Source organism: Carassius auratus, chromosome 34, assembly GCF_003368295.1.
Source record: "Carassius auratus strain Wakin chromosome 34, ASM336829v1, whole genome shotgun sequence".
Classification (NCBI taxonomy): domain Eukaryota; kingdom Metazoa; phylum Chordata; class Actinopteri; order Cypriniformes; family Cyprinidae; genus Carassius; species Carassius auratus.
The window spans coordinates 889,512-910,171 of record NC_039276.1 but is presented as its reverse complement, the minus strand read 5'-3'; the positions used below and the strand labels follow the sequence as shown (position 1 = coordinate 910,171).

General features: G+C 38.3%; 2 protein-coding genes and 1 long non-coding RNA gene across 12 annotated transcripts; 1 reads left to right on the top strand and 2 right to left on the bottom strand.

Moving 5' to 3' along the window:
* Positions 1–87: 87 nt before the first annotated feature.
* Positions 88–11,602, top strand: LOC113052896 (uncharacterized). Of its 2 annotated transcripts, XR_003277129.1 has the most exons (4): positions 88–157; positions 5,434–5,635; positions 5,724–5,818; positions 11,539–11,602. It is a non-coding gene; the product is annotated as an uncharacterized LOC113052896 (long non-coding RNA). The 2 variants fall into 2 exon arrangements; XR_003277128.1 differs by lacking the exon at positions 11,539–11,602 and having other exon boundaries at positions 5,724–6,635.
* On the bottom strand, positions 6,109–10,514 carry LOC113052895 (ras-related protein Rab-9A-like). 9 transcript variants are annotated; one of them, XM_026217356.1, is made up of 5 exons: positions 10,127–10,514; positions 8,744–8,795; positions 8,598–8,650; positions 8,094–8,126; positions 6,109–7,555 (listed from the first exon to the last, which is right to left on the bottom strand). In XM_026217356.1, the coding sequence occupies exon 5, from the start codon at positions 7,527–7,529 to the stop codon at positions 6,924–6,926; it is 606 nt and encodes a 201-aa protein (XP_026073141.1). In that variant the 5' UTR covers positions 7,530–7,555; positions 8,094–8,126; positions 8,598–8,650; positions 8,744–8,795; positions 10,127–10,514; the 3' UTR covers positions 6,109–6,923. The 9 variants fall into 9 exon arrangements, with proteins under 9 accessions (XP_026073141.1, XP_026073136.1, XP_026073140.1 ...); XM_026217351.1 differs by having other exon boundaries at positions 6,109–7,548; positions 10,127–10,511; XM_026217355.1 differs by having other exon boundaries at positions 6,109–7,548; positions 8,598–8,645; positions 10,127–10,511.
* LOC113052893 (tripartite motif-containing protein 35-like) lies at positions 10,932–15,260 on the bottom strand. The gene is made up of 6 exons (XM_026217349.1): positions 14,842–15,260; positions 14,385–14,480; positions 13,921–14,151; positions 13,817–13,839; positions 13,615–13,736; positions 10,932–11,844 (listed from the first exon to the last, which is right to left on the bottom strand). The coding sequence occupies exons 1-6, from the start codon at positions 15,235–15,237 to the stop codon at positions 11,351–11,353; spliced, it is 1,362 nt and encodes a 453-aa protein (XP_026073134.1). The 5' UTR covers positions 15,238–15,260; the 3' UTR covers positions 10,932–11,350.
* Between the last annotated feature and the right edge of the window lie 5,400 nt (positions 15,261–20,660).

The following is a 20,660-nucleotide window of genomic DNA, read 5'->3' as shown; positions in this document are numbered from 1 at the left end:
AAGATTCGTTCAAAAAGAACGATTCGTTCACGAACGACACATCACTAGCACGCACTCAGAGTCGCGCTCCCGAGTCAGTCAGGGCTCCGTTATTAAACACTCAACGGTGGACGCGACTGCAGCAGCGGCAGAAGTGCTGCGACGCTTTAAAACATGGGTAAGTAAACGTTATCTAAGAACGTTAAACCGACTTCATTCAGTTTTAGACGCGTCCCTGTTTCTTTGTTTCTGAGTAAAGTTGTTGCATCTCTTCGGTTCTGACTCTCTGAGAGCTCGGCGCTGCTTCAGTTGAACCGAGCAGCTCTGAGAACTCAGATTATGGATTAGCGCAATCACCGTAAGGATACAGACATAACAATTTCAACTTAATGTGGTTCAAAATTGAAGGTATATGGCTAGATGAAAAAATAGCATTTAATGTTCACATTGATCAATTGCTGAAGAAGCTTAAATCAAAACTAGGGGTTTTCTATCGTTTTAAAAGTTGTTTTCCCTATGAGGCCCGAAAGAAACTGGTTGAGAGTACTGTTTTAACAATAATTGACTATGGTGATCTTGTTTACATGCATGCAGCTTCCTCTGTACGAAGGAAATTGGACTCTGTCTATCATGCAGCATTACCTTTTGTATGTGGTGCAGAATACCGTACGCATCATTGTATTTTGTATGAATCTTTATCATGGTCCTCTTTGTATCATAGGGGAAATTTACACATGTATGTATTTATTGCAAAGGCACTCCTTGGTAAATTACCATCTTACATTACAAACTTTTTAACTTTTTATTCTAATGGTTATGGTACCAGATCGCAGCTGCATCTTTGTTTAAAAGTCCCAAGAGTATTCACTGAATTTGGAAAGCATGCTTTTTCTTTTTATGCCCCTAGGGTTTGGAACAACCTACAAAATGTATTGAAATTAGAGTCAGTTTTTTCACACTTTTTTGTTATGTATATAATTCAATATATAATTCCACATGTGTTAATTCATAGTTTTGATGCCTTCAGTGTGACTTAATAGTCATGCAAATAAAGAAACTCTTTGAATGAGAAGGTGTGTCCAAACTTTTGGTCTGTAGCTTACATACATACATATCATTGTTAAAGCTGTTATTCAAGAGCAGTGAGTTATTTGTCTTTGTCTTTTGTTCACATTAATGACACAGACCGACAGTAGGTATAAGGCTTCTGCCTGGCACCTTAAGGGATTTTTTTCTCAATTGATTACAAATTGAAATAATATATCTCACATAAATGCTGTAAATATAATGCAGTTTTTCATTATAATAACAATTATTTAATGACAGGTGAAAATATAATAAATATGTATTACAGTGCACATATTTAACAAAATATGGCTATTTTTCTCAACTAACCTGCTATGGTCTTTAAATGGCTTTCTTGAGGTAAATGTAACGTTCTGTGACATAATTGTTCTCCTGCTGTTTTGACTGATGACTGATTGATCGATATTATTTATGAGGCATATATACATTTTGGTAAGTTGTACTGTATCTTTAAACAGAAAGTAACAGATGATCGGTTTACTTGAACTGAGGCGCTAAAGCGATCTGTCACGTCACATTTTTTAACGGCAAAACGGTATTGTCTGAATTTTGTAATAAAATGGACAGAATCTGAGAGCTGAGAATTTTAAATGTCATTTATATAGATCAGTGAGTGGTGGCATATCACAGCTGGAACATCCTAACTTTTTTTTAAACAAAACAATGCAGAAGCCTACGTGTATCATTACATTTCTGTCTGACCTCAGCAGTCAAGTCCCTCCCTGCTGACATCGTCACTTAAGTCTTTTGCCTTCCAGCAAATCATTTATTTCTCTTGACACATTTGGTGGCATCTGCCTCAAAGTGCTTGTCGTTTTCTCTCTCTCAACTTTCGGCCCCTCCTTTACGCTTCAATATTTTATTATTTAACATATTGAATTTCTTTGTAGTTGTAAAACGGCCGCTTTTCAAGGCTAGAACTTGATTCTGATTGGCCAATGAGCAGTGAACACGTCACGTCACGTCTCGCAGCTCGCATCAGCATCATGCGGCTTCATGAGAGAGACACATAAGGCCGGTATCGGACTATACAACAATATACTTACGAATATATTTGCGATAAATAATGATTTAAAAACAAAATACATAACGCACCGGCCCAACCAGACCAGACGGAATCTCCCGGTAGTCCCGATGGCCATTACATGCATGCCTACTGTCTCTGACCCTTCACTCATGGATTGAGGACATTCGTTAGTTTTCTTCTTCCTCTGGTGTTTGTAGGACAGTAATGAAATTTGGCACACTTACAGAGTTGCTCCTGAATAGTAATCTGACCAATTTTGTGGTCTTTAAGATCAGCATTATGTAGTTGACATCTGTCTAATTTGATGAGCTTCTATCAATTTGCAAAGGCCTCCTCAGTCGTACAGCCGACGAGCTGTCTCGAGCAATGCTCCCGGGAGAATGGCGACTCCATCCCCTGACGGTCCAGCTGATTTGGAGGCGGTTCAGAGCCACTCAGGTAGACCTGTTTGCTGCTCCAGAGACCTCTCACTGCCAGGTTTTCTACTCCCTGACTGAGGGAACTCTCGGCACGGACGCACTGGCAAACAGCTTGCCACGGGACCTACGCAAGTATGTGTTTCCCCCAGTGAGCCTTCTGGCACAGACATTGTGCAAAGTCCGGGAGGACGAGGAGCAAGTCTTGCTAGTAGCGCCATATTGGCCTACTCGGACCTGGTTCCCCGAACTAGTGCTCCTCTCGACAGCCCCTCCTTGGCCGGTTCCTCTGAGGTGGGATTTACTGACTCAGAGACGGGGCAACATTTGGCACCCGTGTCCAGACCTTTGGAAACTCCATGTTTGGTCCCTGGACGGGACACGGAGGTTCTAGGTGACCTACCCCAAGAGGTAGTGAACACCATCACTTTGGCAAGAGCACCGTCTACGAGACACGCCTATGCCTTGAAGTGGAACCTGTTCGTTGAGTGGTGTTCTTCTCGCCGAGAAGACCCCTGAAGATGCCCGATTGCGGTCGTGCTATCCTTTCTGCAGCAGGGGTTGGAGCGATGGCTGTCTCCCTCCACCCTCAAAGTCCAGGTTGATGCTATTGCTGCGTACCATGACCCCGTGAATGGGAAGTCTTTGGGTAAGCATGACCTCAGGGGAATGCCGTCTCTAAGCAGAGGATGGCCCACTGGATTGTGGATGCCATAACCCTGGCTTATCAGGCTCAGGATGTGCCCTGCCCATTCAGGTTGTTGCATCCTCCTGGGCGCTGGCTCGTGGCGCCTCACTAACAGATATTTGTAGAGCTGCGGGCTGGGCGACCCCCAACATGTTCGCTAGGTTCTATAGCCTTCGTGTAGAGCCGGTATCCTCCTGTGTTCTCACCTCAAACGGGTAGTGGCACTGAGAGGCCCCGGTTAGTGTCGACTTGCTAAAACTGCTTCAAAGTGTCCGTACTGTAGGCCCTGTTGAGATCCTCCATCACCCTAGGCAGCTGGACGCGGCGGAACGTCCGGCGCCAGGCCTTCATGATGAATCCTTGAGAACCATGGAAGGCTGGGTTCCATATTGACACCTAAGCCGTACTCATATGTGTATAGTCCATGGTATAGCCTTAGAGCCCGTGTTCCCCTGCAGACTTCTGCCTTCCCAAGAGGGTTTTAACCACCTCAAATTTCTCCATATACACCTAAACAGATGCTATATGTGTATTTGCCTCCGAGACCTCCTTCAGGAAGGATGGGGCTTCCGCAGCGTCCCGGCTCCAAGCGGACCGGGTACGTTTTCCCAGTGTTATCCAATCTCAACCAGTGAGGTAGTGCTTTGACAATGGTGAGTGGAACTACTTGTTCTGAGCCCCGGCCTACACCTAATAGGGGCACAGGCGGCTCGCACAGGGCACCGGAAGGTGCAGCACCCATGGCGCTTTGATAGGGATCCCATATTTGTCGGTCACCGACGTGGCGTCGAGAGTGACCGACTGAAAGGGAACGTCTCGGTTACATATGGTAACCCTCGATCCCTAAAGGAGGGAACGGAGACGCCACGTCCCGTCGCCAAGGTTGCTGTACCACCGCTGAGCTGCCGGGTTCCCCAAAAACTGGTATGCATTGCACCTGCTGCCCTCTTATACTCACGCAGTGATCAGCGGCAGCTGGATGCAATAATTGCATGCCAATGTGCATTGGCTCATTTAGTTTACACTCGAAGTAGATTGGTTTATCGAAGCGATATCCCATATTCGTCGGTCACGGACGTGGTATCTCCGTTCCCTCCTTCAGGGAACGAGGGTTACCATACGTAACCGAGACGTTTCTTCTTTTTCTTTCTGTTTGCCATTTGTAGGACAATGATGAAATTTGGCACATTTATAGAGGAGGTCCTGAATATTAATTTGACCAACTTTGGTATTTCTAGGACCAACTCTATAGTGCCACCAGCAGTTCAAATATTCAGCTTTTTTCAATTAATCAATACATATATTTAAACGTATATTTTTCTTATTGTGTGTAATGATTCATCAATGCATGTTGTTCCAAATAAATAAGTGTTATGACATACACTCCTCTATCAGCTTGACCTTTGACCCTCACTCAGCACTTAAGGTGAACCTGATCTTTGTTGGGAACTTGCAAGCGTAGCATGTCTGCTGCCTGTAATTGATGAAATAAATAAATAAAGGTAAATAAATAAACAAAATAAAACGGATGCTAAATTTGGCCAATTTCCCTCACATTTGGGCAATAAAGGGCAATTCACAAGACAAGAGGAGCAAGAGCGAGTCGAATTTGTGGCCCTGCCCTGAAGTGTTTCAGAGCCACCTGATGGAGCTCAAAAGTGTTCGTTAGAGCTTTATGAATTATTATATTATTTCTACTGACAGCTCCAGACTTCAGTGGTCATCTCTGGCCTTTCTAATCCAAATGTAAAGAAAAGACTAAAGGGAAAACCTGTTATTTATGAAGAATGGCTCAATGGAAAGATCTAACTTTCTATTTGGATTCACCTTTTATTTAGGAATCGATTTGTCATAGTTTTTTAAATGACTGAGGACAGCTTGGGATTTTTATCCGTTGCTCTCGAGTGTTATTCCTCTTCACTGATAGCTTAGATAATGTTTAAAACTATTAATTTGTTAAAGTTGTAAAAAAACAAAAACAAAACAAAAAACTGTTTATTAGAGAAGAAAATGGTACTTTTATACTTTCTAAGTCTCATGTTATTTGAGTCTAAAGTGTAATTTTTCGAGTATGTGAACTGACGCTCTCGGATGGAGCTTTTTTAGTAGCTTTTTTTTTTTTTTAATATATATATATTAGCCCCAATACAATTATTACTATTATCTTTTTTTTCTGGGAACATTTTGATGAATTCTGCATGCGTTTGAATGCTTTATACTCTGGTAATATTCTCCAGTGACTGTGGATCGGTTCAATCCTGGGATTCACTCAGTTCTGGAGGATTGTGAAGCTGAAAAACTGCCCAAAACTGATGATTTGATGTCAGAGACGCTGAACGTGTGTCAGTCCTTCAAAACAGGCCCACAGAAAGTGCCCATAAGTGATAGGAAACTCGGTAACGTCATATGACCATCTGTATCCTCCCTCTAGTCATCAAGGTAAATCATATATTATTCTGTAGTGATATTTCAGTACTGTATGAATGCCTTGCATATTTACTTGACAGCATTGTGTGTTTTTACCCAGTTTGCAATGAATCCCTTCTATGAAGCCAACGCAGCGATTTCCTCCACAGCTCTCGAGAGGAAAGTACAGTTTCTTGGGAAGAAGCATCTGCTCAGGTGATTCATCTTATACATGTACTCTTCTGTTTTTGCAGTCTTGATGTCATGCATAAATATACAGGTGTGTTGTTAGTACTGTCAGATACATATTTCAATTTCAGTTGTTCATACTCATCAGATTCTGACCCGCTACTGTACGACAGATGTCTGTGAATAATGATTATTCTTAAAGACTTGTTTAAAGCATCACACAGGAATGCTTTCTGCAGAAATTACACATCAAACCATTAAAATGCATAATTTCTAACCTGTGGTCAACATTAATGTTGTCCGATAATAACCTTAAATCAAATAAACAATTTTATTATTCAATACTTCTTTAATTTTAATTGAACAAACTACAATATTTAGACTTTAGTGCTTCTTTTCAAAATAGTGCTTAAACGCTTCACCTCAATCATATTTTTAATACAGTACAGTGTATATATTTGGCACTCTCTACATAATTATTTTAACATACATTAGAAATTAATCACAGTTACAGGAAAATAAAATTACACACACACACACACACACACACACACACAACACAGTGACAAAAATCAGCATTTGTCATGTTTTCCAGTAAAAACATCTAAACATCCTTAAAACATAATGCATTTACTTACAGTAAGACTCAAACAGCATGTGATAGACCCGTTTCCACATAATGCATTCATTTTTTTTATTTTGACTAAAAATAAAACAAAATGATTTGCAGATGAGGTATGAAAAATAAATAAAAAATATGTCAGGGGAAAATAAGTGCTATTTTCTTACACAGCTGCACTTCTCAAATAAAATCATATCGTTTTAAGGACGTTTAGATATTTTTTTTTTTTATAAAAAAAACATGTTTTTTGCAGTGCATTTATTGCATACGCTCTGCACTATTAAACTGCCATGCAAGACAAAATTATATCCGTCTATGCATTAACCCGGCTCAAATCCCATAAGACACACACACACATAAGACGTCTGAATGCACAGAATTGTTCAAATTCAGGCAGTTCAGATACAAGAAAGACACCCAGTGAAAGCAACCCAGTGTTTAGGAGTAAGTGCATGTTCAAATATAACGCTCAAGGATCATAAATTAACTATTTGAGGTGGTTCTGGTCTGTTAACAGCACCGTGTGTTGCTGCGAGGCTTTCTGTGCAGGTTAACGGTGTCTGTAGGAATCAAATGCTCGTGTCGCTCCTCCGAAGCCAGAACTCTTCTGATGGCTTCCTCGAACGCAACTGTGACATTAGTCGCATCTTTAGCACTGGTTTCGAAGTACGGGTATCCTCCGCTTTCCCTGCACCACTCCTGCACCTCCTCGCGGGTCACCTGCCTCTCCGTCACGTCCACCTTGTTCCCCAGAAGCACGAACGGGAAGCTGTCGGGCTCCTTGACGTCGGCGTAGTAGATGAACTCCTTCCTCCAGTTGTTGAGGTTGTGGAAGCTCTGGCTGTCGTCCACGCTGAAGGTGAGCAGGCAGCAGTCGGAGCCGCGGTAGAAGGGCGTCCGCAGGCTCCGGAATCGCTCCTGACCCGCCGTGTCCCAGATCTGCAGCGTGACCAAGTGGCCGTCCACCTCCAGGTCTTTACTGAGGAACTCCACGCCGATGGTGTGAAAGAGATGGGCGTCGAACTTGTTAGTGACGTATCGGTTCATGAGCGAGCTCTTTCCCACTCCACCGTCGCCCAGGAGAATGACTTTAAGAAGAGACGATTTAGACGACATGGTGTTTGTCTTCCTCGTCCTGTGAAATGAATTCCAGGGAGATTTTTAACACTATGCCCCTCCATATTTCTGAAAGAAGACACGATTCTCAAAAAAAAAAAAAAAAAAACTGCTCACCAGAGCTGCATTTATTTATTCATTCAAAAATACAGTAGAAATTATTACAATTTAAAATAACTATTTTCTGTGTGAATATCTGTTAAATCACAGAAATAAATTAGACTTTAACAGAGATTCACAAAAGAATATCATAATCTCTAATTCCAATAATATTACATAAATTTGACTGCTTTGATCAAATAAATGCGACCTTGCTGAGCAGAAGAGACTTTTTAATATTTTACATAATTCAAATAAATATACACATGTGGCTCTTAGGATGGTGCAAAAGGGCAAAACTAGCAATAAAAGGTGGAGAGGGAATTATAAATCAGTATGTGTAACTCAGTTTATGTTTATTTAAATGAACTGATTCAGAAATTAAAATTGGTCAAAGTAAAAAAAAAAAAAAAAAAAAACATTTTTTTTGCAACATTTCAGAAAACTTCGGAGAACTTGGCTCACCTTTACTGACAAACGTAATTCATCGTTCAAGATCTGGAAAAAAAACAAAACAAAAAAACTGCTAAATTTGAAATATTATCCCAACATACTAGACAAATCAAATTAAGATTTGTGCAATATAGACTTAATATTGTAATGTGTTGTTTGCATAAATTATTCAACTATTTACAGTTTTTCATGCTGAAGTGAGATACAAAAATACTTTATAAAGAGCACATTATATCTGTCATTATTATTCATACCAGTTTCTATATGCAGTATAGTGATTATTTATTTTTTATTTTCTAAAAAACAAAAATAAAACCATTAAAAGTACATCAGTGATATTTGCAAATAATTTTTAGCTTAAACATACAATATCTGATATATTTTTAACGGTATATTTCGTTGTTTAATGTAGGTGAATCATTTACTACACTAGACACAAATCAAGCTATCATTATTTTTTAATCTTAAGATGTTATGCACTAAATGAAGGCATGAGCAAGGTCCATTGAGACTCACAGTAGTTTTCTCTCAGCTGCTGGTGGTCATTCGGTCATGTGCTCCGGTCTGTCCTGCATCACATGCAACAGTGTGCATTACGATTCAGACAACATGCACCACAGCCAGAGTTTAAACAACACAGAGAATGACTTCATTACACTTACACAAGTCTGCTGGAGAAAACACTCAGTCAATTCACTGCACAGACCTGAGGAGCTGATCAGATCGATCAATGTGGTTCAGACTTATCAGTTAGATATACCACATACTAGAAAATTAATCTCTCATCGTCTCTGAGAGCTGTTGGTGATTTATTTTTATTTTTGCATGGAATCCAATGGAGGTTTATTTTATCAGCAAAACAAAAGCCATTTTAACACAGCAGGAGGGTTAAATGATCAGATTCAAAAATTAATCCAAATGTTCCTGTTTATACAGCATCAAATACTTAATTCTGATTGGTCAATCTGAATATTATATTTATGTGTACATATGATGTATACTAAAATACCTGTAAACAGACTAAAATTACTTTCCTTATTGATTTAATGATTATATATTATTATTCACACAATAGCAATAAATTATGAATAAATAATTGATTCTTCCTAATTTCTCTTTTTTCATCTTTTAAATGTTCGTTTCTAAAACGTCATCGACCAGATGATGTCACCCTCCTATGATGCACTAATTCACATGATTTATTATTAGTTTTAATGAAGACATTCCCAAACTTTTTTTGTCCTCCGAACCTCTTTCACCCAATATTTTGACTTTAAGTACCCCTGAGATTTAAATAAATAAATAATAATAATTGAATTATTAAGCATCACATTTGCATATTCACAGTTCTCTGTTAGTTAAGACTCACATGACATGCAGGTAAACAAATATATATTTTTTTTTTTAGTAATTGTCTTATTTTGAATGATGTTATTTTAAAGAGGTTTATCTTCATTTTACATTTTTGAGATTAAATTAATTATTAGCTTTTCATTAGATTCACAAACCACTTCACTTCCTTGTAATATAATGTTTAATGCACTTACTGTTGTTCATTCCAACAAATGGAATATATTTTATTACTCTTTGTATTTTTATATCAATATGGTACAAACAAATTTGGTCGAAAGTTATCTAATGGTATTTGTAAGTAATCTATTCAGATCTCTCTCCGTGTGTGACACACACACACACACACACACACACACACACACATGCTGTACATGACAGAAGGAAAACAAAGTATATAAATATAAAAAACATAGTCATATATTTAAATTATAATTATTATAATATCATATTACTGTTAAAATATTGCTCATTAATAATACGTTATAATTTGTACACATTACGGTGATTTGAAATAATGCCATATTATATACAAGTTACCATTTTGAGATGAAATATGACGTTTTTATGATATACGCTGTTTATTTACGGAACACCCAAATTAAAGCTTTTATGAGAGATTTTATGAAACGGAAAAACATGTAACAAACAACGACGACGTCATTTATAATAACGAAATTAAAAGTAAAACCCACCTAAGCCATGAATGACGCTGAGTTGATGAACTTGAGACGAAACCGATACAAAGTGAATCAGTCAGAAGGAAATAAACAGATCTGTGTTTGTAATGCTGTGAACTGGAGCTTTAAAACCGAAGATTTGAGCTGAAAGCAGCTCGGTCTCACCTGCATCTGCTTCTCAGCGACCGGAAATCTCGATTCGATAAAGAGAAACAAAACAAGCAATAACGCGAAACATGACGAGTTTCGAGGATCTTCCGATGATCTTTGACGGAGCCGCACTCCTGCAATCCTATTGGCTGGTGAGTGTCATGTGACCCCGCTGGCTGATAGTCGATCACGTGACGTGTTACTACACAAACAGAAGAGTTCAGGACCTTGAAGCTGATTCATTTTCGTTCTGTTGAAGTTAAAGACACTTTGAGGTAAGATGAATCCCTGAGAATCGAGACAGAAAGCTGCTGTCATTGTTTAAATTAACCATAATTCATTAAGTTATTAAATAATTCCATGAATTAAAAGCACATATCAAACTTGTTCATTTTAGCCTATATGCCTCTATTATTAAATTTCTTAAATTAAAACTAGAGGCCTGTATATAAACCATAGTTTAAATTAGGTGGAATATATATTTAGTATTTGTCATTAATGAAACCTTTTTCAGATTAATAAATAAATCCTCCTCCTGAGAAACTGAGTAAATCTTTTCTAATCAGATTGTTTCTTATTTTTATGACTTGTCGTGTTGTAATGAAGTTTCCACTGCTGACAGAGACACCACAAGCAAGTCATTTACATTCATTTATTCATTTATTGAGAACTTCTCAGGGTTCCCACTCAATGCATTTCCATGATTAAACCCTACTTATCATGACCAAACGTTTAACCCTTCATTACTAAAATCATATTATCACATTTCCAATTAATCACATTATCAAACTTTGTTCAGAATCTGAGTCGAACTTTTAAGGAGTATTAAATAAGTACCAGAGACTTTGTTCTTTTTATAAACCGTTTTAATCAAGTATTTCTATAGTATTTATATTTCATTCAGCACTGATGTGGATTAAACGCTTACATCAAAGAACAAATTATAATTTAACTGAATTATAGAATTATAGAATTATTCTTTTAGTCTCATGCTGAACAAATATTGAAATTGTGATATGAATCAAATATTGGAAACATGATGAGTGTAAAAGATGAAATCAGGTGGATCCAGAACTACAGGAGTAACATTTACTGACTATTGAAAGATAAGATCCTCAGAGAGACAGGACTATAATTACAGAAGAAAGGAAAGAGTGTGTGAGTGAAGGTGGTTGTGAATGTGTGTAGATGTGTGTTAGTTACAGGATCAGAGAATGACACTGTTCCTCTGTCATAGTCCAGATCTACTCTCACACGCTCAAGCTTCTGTTTAACAGGAAAACCACAACGATCAGGCAATCCACGCTGCACACTCCATACATCAGTGTTAAAGAAACCACCTCCCTTCCTCTGGTTTGATTCTGTAGTTACTCCAAGACTCCAGACTGAACTCTCTTTAACCTCCACATCCCAGCAGTGTGTTCCTGAGTTAAAACCCTCTGAACCCAGAACACAGGGATCACAGTCGAATCTCTCTGGATTATCAGGAAGAGGTTGATAGTTCTCGCTCCATCTCACACTGGTCAGATCATCAGACAGGACGAGACGTGGTTCTGCAGTGTTTGGATCCAGAATCACAGGAGCTGATGAGACACAATCAACAGCTGCTTTTATTCTGATGTTCATATAATGATCAAGAGTGAACCACACACAGATTATTATGAATTATGACCAGTGTTCATTTTCACACGCATTTCTGATTTGTCAAGTCTGTCTTTACCTTGAGTCACATTTCAGTCATTTGAGTCTTTTTCAGATTATTTTAGTCAAACTGCAGTTACTAATATTTAATTTGGTAGATATTTCATATGTAGTTTTCAAACAAAAATAGTCATTAATTCTTCTCTCTTATAATGTGTTATGAAATATGCCTGCAAACGCAGCCAAAGTGTAATTGCTGCTGTTACAGGAAAATCAAATCATTTTTTAGACTATTGACCAAACATTTAATTCAAACATTTACTTATATTTTGACCACCTTTTTTTTTTAGTTATAGATGACACAGCTTCTATAATTTCTTCAACAAAAAACATGTGAACATCACAACCCTTAAAAAAAATAAACCATTGTTCTATCATAGTAAAACTACTTAATTTTCTTTTGCATGATTTCTGAATGATTCAGAGTATAAAATAAATTAGAGTCATAATAAAGTTATAGCCATAGAGCTACACTTGTAATTTGTAAATAATACAATTAAATCATAGAGTGTCATTGCAAATGTGTGTGATTTCAAACATTTATGACATGTTTTATGATAAAGTATTCAAAGTGACAGGGATTCTGCTGATCTTTAAAGGGTCTTTAAAAGTCCTATTTAACCAAAAGTAGCCTTAAAATAGAGCAGAAAGACTTTATTAATATAAGTAATGCCATTGATGGTTGCATGCATTGCAAAAATAAATAAAGAAATAAATTACATATTCTCATATTTGTAATTTTATTCTTAGTAGATACTCTAACACATGTATTGTTCATTGTTACTTCATGTTAATTAAAACATTACCCTTTTGTAAAGTGTAACCTGTTAAATTTACCTTCATGTGACTTCATATGACTTTTTAGAGACATTGTCAGTGAGAAGAAATTCAGAGAAGAGGCCCACTTCATGTGGCTAGGTAGTTCTTAACTCTTTAACATTGAGTGAGGACTGTCTTTTTTCATTTTCTATCTGTCTCCTCTCAACTATTAGTTTTTTTCCTCTGATGGACTTTATTGCCCTCAACTGTAAAATTGAAAAAACTTCAAACTTTCTCTGAGCTTTGAGCTCAACTTATTTTAAAAAGTTTTTAATGCTGGTGTTATAGCTTTTAGCTTTATGAAATGATCCGCAACGATGATGATTTCCAGACACGGAGAAACTCTGCCTTTGCTCCTAACCCCTCCTCTAACCCCAGCTGGCCCACTTTTGCCCATGGTTTTCGTCGGGCCAAAAATTCAGGGCCGTTGGCCCCGAGGAAACCCAGACGAGGCACAATCAAGCACCAGAAGTGACAGTGGAAACGTGGCTGGCCCTGCACCGCACTAGCACGCCCGTTTTTATATTATATTATATTATATTTTTATATTAGTTTTAGCTAATCTCATCTTCATTGACAAAATGAACACTGATTATGACACTTGTGTTATTGATCAAACACATCAGACATTCTCCTCTGATCACTGTCAGTGTTTGTTACAGTAAATATTTTAGATTTTATCATGTGGACCAAAGTTATTCTTCTCTTGTTTTCGGCTCATTTTGGTGAAGCAGCTCATCTGGTTATTCACACATAATGCTGAAATCTGTCAATATTCCCTCATGCATCATCTCCAGTGTGTGTGTAACAGCACAGATCTTCTCCAGACTCACTGTTTTGGACGATGTCCTGCATCTTCTTCCAGACTCTGAAGGGCAGGTTGCCCAAGTAACGCGGCACATGAATCAAAGCTCCAGAAGGAGTCTGTGGATCCGGCTGTGATGAGATCTGGACTCTGGAAGAACATTCAGGATCAGAACTGCAGTGTCTTTGGATCAGAAGCAGAGAGAGCAGAGACACCAGCAGATCACTCACCTTTCCATCGTGACTGGAAACTCCTGCAGAACAAACACACCATTGATCATCAAGAACTCAATCAATCATCAATCAATCAATCAATGGATGATCTGAAATCAGACCTTCAGAAAGCAGACGTCACTGGCTTTCATCATCTCCTCCGTGTCTTTGATTGTGTGTGAAAGAGCTGAGATGTGTCTGTTCATCTCCTCCAGCTTCTCCTTCATCATCTGCTTCTTCTGCTCCTCTTCCTCTCTCAGTGCAGTGATTGTAGCTTCTTCTTCATCTCTGAGAAACTGATGAAGCTTCTCAAACTGCTGTTTAATCTGACGCTCTGTGTGCTCAGCTTGAGACTGAAATCAAATCACATTCACTTCAATCATCTCCATCAACACACATCAACACATCACATCATTCAGATCCCAGAGAAACTCAGACACGACATATAACAGATCCAGAAGCAGATTGATGCTCGACATTTACAAAAATAATCAACTGGAATCATTATATTAAATATAACACATCATAATTGTGTTTAGTGATGCTACAGCTGAACTGAAAATGACTCTTGATTCTGTTTCCTTACCTTGATGTGTTGAACTGTTTTCTCAAACTCTTCTTTAATGTTTTTATTGTGTTGAAGTTTCTCCTGTAAGGACTTCAGTTCTGTATTGATCTCCTCCTAGAATTGAACAAAATAAAAATACATAAAACACCAGATTACAGTGAAGAGAAGAGAATACAGTGATCAGACAGTGCTGTGTTTTGAGTATATATCACAATAAATTGATTCAGAAATTAAAAGTAAATATAAATCAAACACAACCTGAGTAAAAACAACATACACTTTTTCATCAGTATGAGTTTGATCTCTTACCCAGTGACTACATTTTAGTTCACAAACACAGAACAAATCAGAGCAGAGTTTATGTCATATGAAGTTGAGTAAAACAGCAGAGAGAAATACTGAGTGCATGAATGTGATGATATCTGTGTTTATGACTTATTGTTCTTTATAAATGAAACAAGAGACATTTCTCTACCTTATATGAAGGAACAACTTCACTGATGGGTCTGAATGTGTGACTGACGTGTTTCTGTGAAGTAACACACACTAAACACGCTGGCTGTTTGTCCTCCAGACAGAAGAGTTTGAGTTTCTCACTGTGTAAACTGCAGATCTCCTCAGATTCTGATGAACGACTCTCATTTCTCTCCTTCAGGAACGACTCACACAAGTTTTGTAATGCCAGATTTACTGGAGGAAACTCTTTTGAGGATCTTCTCCTGCAGACTGGACACTCCTGAGTTTTCTTGGTTCTCCAGAACTGTTGAAGACACTCTTTACAGACACTGTGACTACATGATAAAAGAACAGGAGTCTTGAAGATATCACAGCACACGGGACAATTATAGTCATATTCAGCTGATGAAGCCATTTTCACTGTTTGAGCTCCAGCAACCTAAACTTTACTTTCACTTTCTGAACGACGGTTTCAAACATGAATAACCTCGAGAATCACAAAGATCTGCTCTGTTCAGAAACAAACTTCTTCAAAGTCTTTCTCTTCGTCGTCTTCTGATGACTGATTCTTGTTTGCTTTTGTCAAAGAGAAGAAAATCAGTGACAGAAAGAAGAAATATCAAGTCAGTCTCTTCCTGGTTAGTGTTGTAAGAGGGAGGAGTTTCTGATCAGCTTTGTGTGTGTTTAATCCTTTAACATTCAACACTAAAAGAAGCCAATGATTATGTATTTATATTTTACATTTTGAATTTATTTAAAATTCTATGTACGTTCATCTAAACGATATAAACCTCTACTGTACAGATGAGATGTCTGTTTATGGAAAAACTTGATTTACATGTGCAACACTGCTCCATGCGTTTTATTCATTATTTTTTAAAATAATAAACATACCTGCAACCAGTGTAACTAATGACGTTACTTAGTTACTTTTTATTGAAAGTAATGCGCTAAGTTACTTTTGCGTTACTTTTTAAATATGGGTGTCACAAACCACGATGGAGACAGATGGTTTAGTGCTAGATAACAGTTTATTTAAAAGTGGTAAAGTGACAAGGTGTTGAGTTGTAGAGAGGATAACTTCTAAAGCTCTGGAGATAAACACATGGAGAGTCAGTTTAGGTGTGTGTCACAGGAGATCATCATGGGGATATAGAAAACACAGGTTAGTAGAGAGAGGTTGGGCACCAGTTCACGGAAGTCATTTGTAGTCAAGACACCGGAGTATTGAGTTGGAGGTGTCTTTATCCTGGTGAGTGATTACTGGGTGCAGGTGCAGATGATCAGTACTCCGGTGATTGGGATTGTGCTTGATGTGAGTCAGGTGTAGATGATGATTTGGGTGGCTGTGACAGAGAGTTCCTGACATTACCCCTCCTCCAGGGGCGGCTCCTGATGCCCTGACATGATGACGAGGGCGACCTCGGCCTCTGAGTGTGGGACGATCAGGATGTTGTCAGTGTAACTCCTCAAGAAGCATGGGGTCTAGAGAGTCATCCCGGGCCACCCAGGAACGTTCCACTGGTCCGTACCCATCCCATTCCACCAGGTATTCCAGCCGGGACCCAGTCGCCGGGAGTTCAGGATTTCCTTCACCTGGTAGATGGTAGTATACGGAATGCAGTGTCTTTTAGTACGGCCCGCTGGATCATTTTAAATCACATCCCTAAACACAAACAATGGAGACGCCAGAGTTGCACTTGCCTCAGATGATTTCAATGGTAAAATGCATTGTCAACAAATGCATGACAGAAATGTTTGCACTAAAGTTCTTAGAGTTTCCGCGGGTCCTTAAAAAGTCTTTAGTTAAATCGTTTAAATGTAAGGCTATTAAATTATACAGAAAGACTTAATTACAAGAGGTCTTAAATTTGGGTGTCTGGTCTGTGTTTCCCTGGGTCTCCACTAGTGGTCTCACTTCCCCATAGGCACCTCACCGCAGGCACTACAATTCCCACAAGGCCTTTTCCCTTCATCACAGTAATTGCACTCCTGTTAATTACACTCAGGTGTCTTCACTTCATAGTCATTACCCTGCCTATTTAAACCAGTCTGTTTCTGTTTGTTTCATGGAGTCCTTACTTTCCGTCACCCAGTTTCCTCGCGCTCCTTGTGTTGTAGTTTCTTGTTACCTGTTTGTTTGTTTTGGACTGATGTTTGGTTATGACCCCTGCTTGTTTTGATTCTGATTTTGGATTACCCAATAAAACTCACACTGCTCTTGGATCGCTCGTCTCCTGTGTTCCAGTCGTTACAGAAAGACAACAATTCCAATATGTAGATTAAACTTTAAAAGGCTATGATTTCACTGAATAAACTTGAGCGCTGCACGTTTCAAAGTCTGCTTTGTTCTGTGTTTAGCGGGGAAACAGCTAGTTCTGAAAGTAAGCTGTCTGATATTTTTGCTATATATTTTTAAATGTGAATCAGTGGATGGACAAAAAGCTAATGCATTATAAAAAAACTTAACAATTCAAACACTAAGATATACTGTACAGTATTTATGTAATTTAATATAATAACTGATTAATAATTATTATTTGAATTAATATAATAATTGATACTTTTCAATCTTCCCTTTTCTTAAATAAATAGTTTAAAGGCTTACATTTTATTTTCAAAATCCTTCAGTCACTCGGTTATTTTATGGTACCATTTGGAATAACTCTTTATTTATTTACTTTAACTGTCCTCTTATGTTGTTTTGAGAAAGTTCTGTAGGTCAAAAAATAGGACCTCTGTACATTTGTTTGTTGCAAATTTATAGACAATATATATGAGATGTTTATTTGTTCAACTGCAGTTCTGGAGGATTGTGAAGCTGAAAAACTGCCCAAAACTGATGATTTGATGTCCGAGAAGATGAACGTGTGTTCAGTCCTTGAATCCAGTGATTGTATTTCATACAAAAATAAAACAAAATAAAATGTGTCTCAATGAGTCATCTTTTTAATAAATCAGCAGCCTTAGTTATTGTGTGTCATTATTTTCAGTATTTGTGTAAATTATGATGTTCTCAGTCATTGAATAAAATACAAAAGGACAACATATCAAATTTAATCAAGTCAAAGTTAATAATAATAATAAAAAAATCAAATTTCTATTTCTTTATATTAAAGAATATTCTGTATATTAAAATACCCACAACCAGACTAAAGTTACTTTCCTTACTGATTAAATGATTACATATTATTTGCACAATAGCAATAAGTCATGAATCAATTATTGATTCTTCCTAATTCCTCTTTTTAATCTTTTAAATATTCCCTTCAAAAATATCCGACTGCTTATATACACTCAGAAAGTCCAGTTTTCTGGACATTCACACAATGACATTCACACAAATCACACAGTGTCTTTGGTTATATCAAAAAACTTAAAACACTGGCTGGCTGCTGATAAGTGTCTTCAACGTCTTGAGAGCTGCTGCATGCTGCGGTTCCCACGTCCATGCTGTGTCTTTTTTGAGTAGGCTCCGTAATGGCGGTGTCATTGTGGACAGATTAGGTATGAACTGTGACAAGTAATTGATCATGCCCATGATCCTTAGATCCGTAGATCCTCTCTTGACATTGGGTCTGGCATGCCAGTTATGGCTGTCACTTTTGACTCACATGACCCATGTACAAAAGTTCAGACCTCTTGAATTTGATATTTTCTTTGTTAAACTTACAGCCCATGTATTTAGCTCGCTGCATCACCTCATGTAATGTCATGTTGTTTCTAATCTAATGAGGCTACAATCAAAGCATCTGCTATAGTATGAACATCTGGGATGTCCCCGAAAACCATCTGGTTTTTTGGGTGCAAACCTTCGCTTGCACTTGATATTCCAAATGGCATCCACTGAAAGGAATATCTCCCAAAGGGAGTATTGAATGTGCACAGGTTAGCACTGGCTTCAGTGAGTGGAACTTGCCAGTACGAACTTGTCTGATCAAGCAGAGTAAACACTGTTTTCCCTGACATCTGCCTGATCACATCAGAGCTGGTTGAACGAAGTGAGCCGTCTTTCTTTTCCACTACAACAAGACTATTGACCCAGTCTGTGGGTTTCAATGTTTTATGGATAACTCCAGCTGCTTCCATATCATCAAGCTTTTCTATAAGACGAGTATGAAGACTCAAAGGCACTCTGCGCGGCAGGTGAATTACTGGCGTCACTTTGGGCTTCAATTTAATGCCATATGGTTCTTTGAATTTTCCTAGACCACTTAACACATCAGGGTACTGAGCAATCAGATCTTCTTGAGTTAGTGATTTTTCAATGTTGTCCATTCTTTGAATGAGTTGTAGACCAGAGCATGCTTGACGACCTGAGATGGTTGGTCCGTATTCAGTAGTGAGGAAAAAGTCATAGCTTGCTTGAGCACCCTTGCGCGTCACACATTTTAAATGAACTTTTCCTATATGCTCTATGCTGTGCTTTCCATATCCTGACAGTCTGGCTGTAGACTTGTAAACAGGGCTGCTGGTGTATCCTTTTAGCTGTTTAAACTATGACAGTGGCATACAGCTTGTATCTGGTCCTGTATCTAGCTTCAATTCAATCTTGTCCTCATTAACCATTACCTCTTCATACCAGCAGGTGTCACTGATATAATGTGTCATTGAGTCAATAAAGAAATGTTCAAAATCAGACTCCACTCTGTGTACAGTTGATGCTCCGCGACCACGACCTCTGTTCCGATAGCTCGACATTCTGGCTTGACATTGATCTACAAAATGGTTTAATTTCTTACAGCGACGGCACTCCTTGCCATATGCAGGGCAGTTGCAAGGTTGATGCGTTGTGCCGCATTTGCTACATGCATTGGACGTGTGCTGTGTTGCTTGAGCAGTAGCTCCACTCTGCGGGTGGTTACTAGTTTGCGCTGACTGTGCGCACTGTTTTCCTCGTCCTTGATAACGTCTACAGTCCCTGCCTCGTGCTGCTTTGCGATGACAGTCTCGAAGGAATACAGACTGCAGAAAAGAAGCAATTGGATTGCGGAACTGATCGACAGTTGGTATACAGAGTTAATAGTGTTTTCTGGCTTATGGGGTTCAGATCGATCAATTGATCGATCGATTTAGCTGAACTAGCTTGCAAATGCTTTGTATATATTTTCTACAGTTTTATTTTCTTTTTGATTGTTTTGTTACTTTTCCACCGTGTGTTGGGGAATGTCACTATGTGTGTGTGCCAATAAAGCACCCTTCACCTAACTCCAAGCAGCTTCTGTGTCACTTTTGCCTCCTCTCCCCCCCGGTAAAATCCTAACAGAAATAAACAGATCTGTGTTTGTAATGCTGTGAACTGGAGCTTTAAAACCGAGGATATGAGTTGAAAGCAGCTTGGTCTCACCTGCAGCTGCTTCTCAACACATCGGGCTTCAGCGACCAGAAATCTTGATTCGATAAAAAGAAACAAAACAAGCAATAACGCGAAACATTATGAGTTTCAAGGTGCTTCTCATGATCTTTGATGAAGCCGCTCTCCGGCAATCCTAATGGCTGATGAGTGTCATGTGACCCCGCTGGCTGATGGTCGATCACGTGACGTGTTACTACATAAACCAAAGAGTTCAGGTCCTTGAAGCTGATTCATATTCGTTCTGTTGAAGTTAAAGACACTTTGAGGTAAGATGAATACCTGAGAATCGGGACAGAAAGCTGCTGTCATTATTTAAATTAATTATAATTCATTAAGTTATTAATTCATTCAACAAATTAACAGCACATTTCAAACTTGTTCATTTTTACCTATATGCCTTTTATTTCTATTATTAAATCTCTTAAATTAAAAAAGAGGCCTGTATATAAATCATAGTGTAATTTAGATGTTATTTCCATAGA

Bases quoted from the DNA above. Each gene is read 5' to 3' on its own strand.
- LOC113052895 (XM_026217356.1), bottom strand. From the start codon at position 7,529: ATGTCGTCTAAATCGTCTCTTCTTAAAGTCATTCTCCTGGGCGACGGT.
- LOC113052893 (XM_026217349.1), bottom strand. From the start codon at position 15,237: ATGGCTTCATCAGCTGAATATGACTATAATTGTCCCGTGTGCTGTGAT. The intron at 13,737-13,816 runs GTGAGTGATCTG...ATGTTCTTCCAG, and splicing joins TTTCCAGTCACGATGGAAAG to AGTCCAGATCTCATCACAGC. The intron at 11,845-13,614 runs GTGAGTCTGGAG...GTGTCTCATCAG, and splicing joins GCAGGACATCGTCCAAAACA to CTCCTGTGATTCTGGATCCA.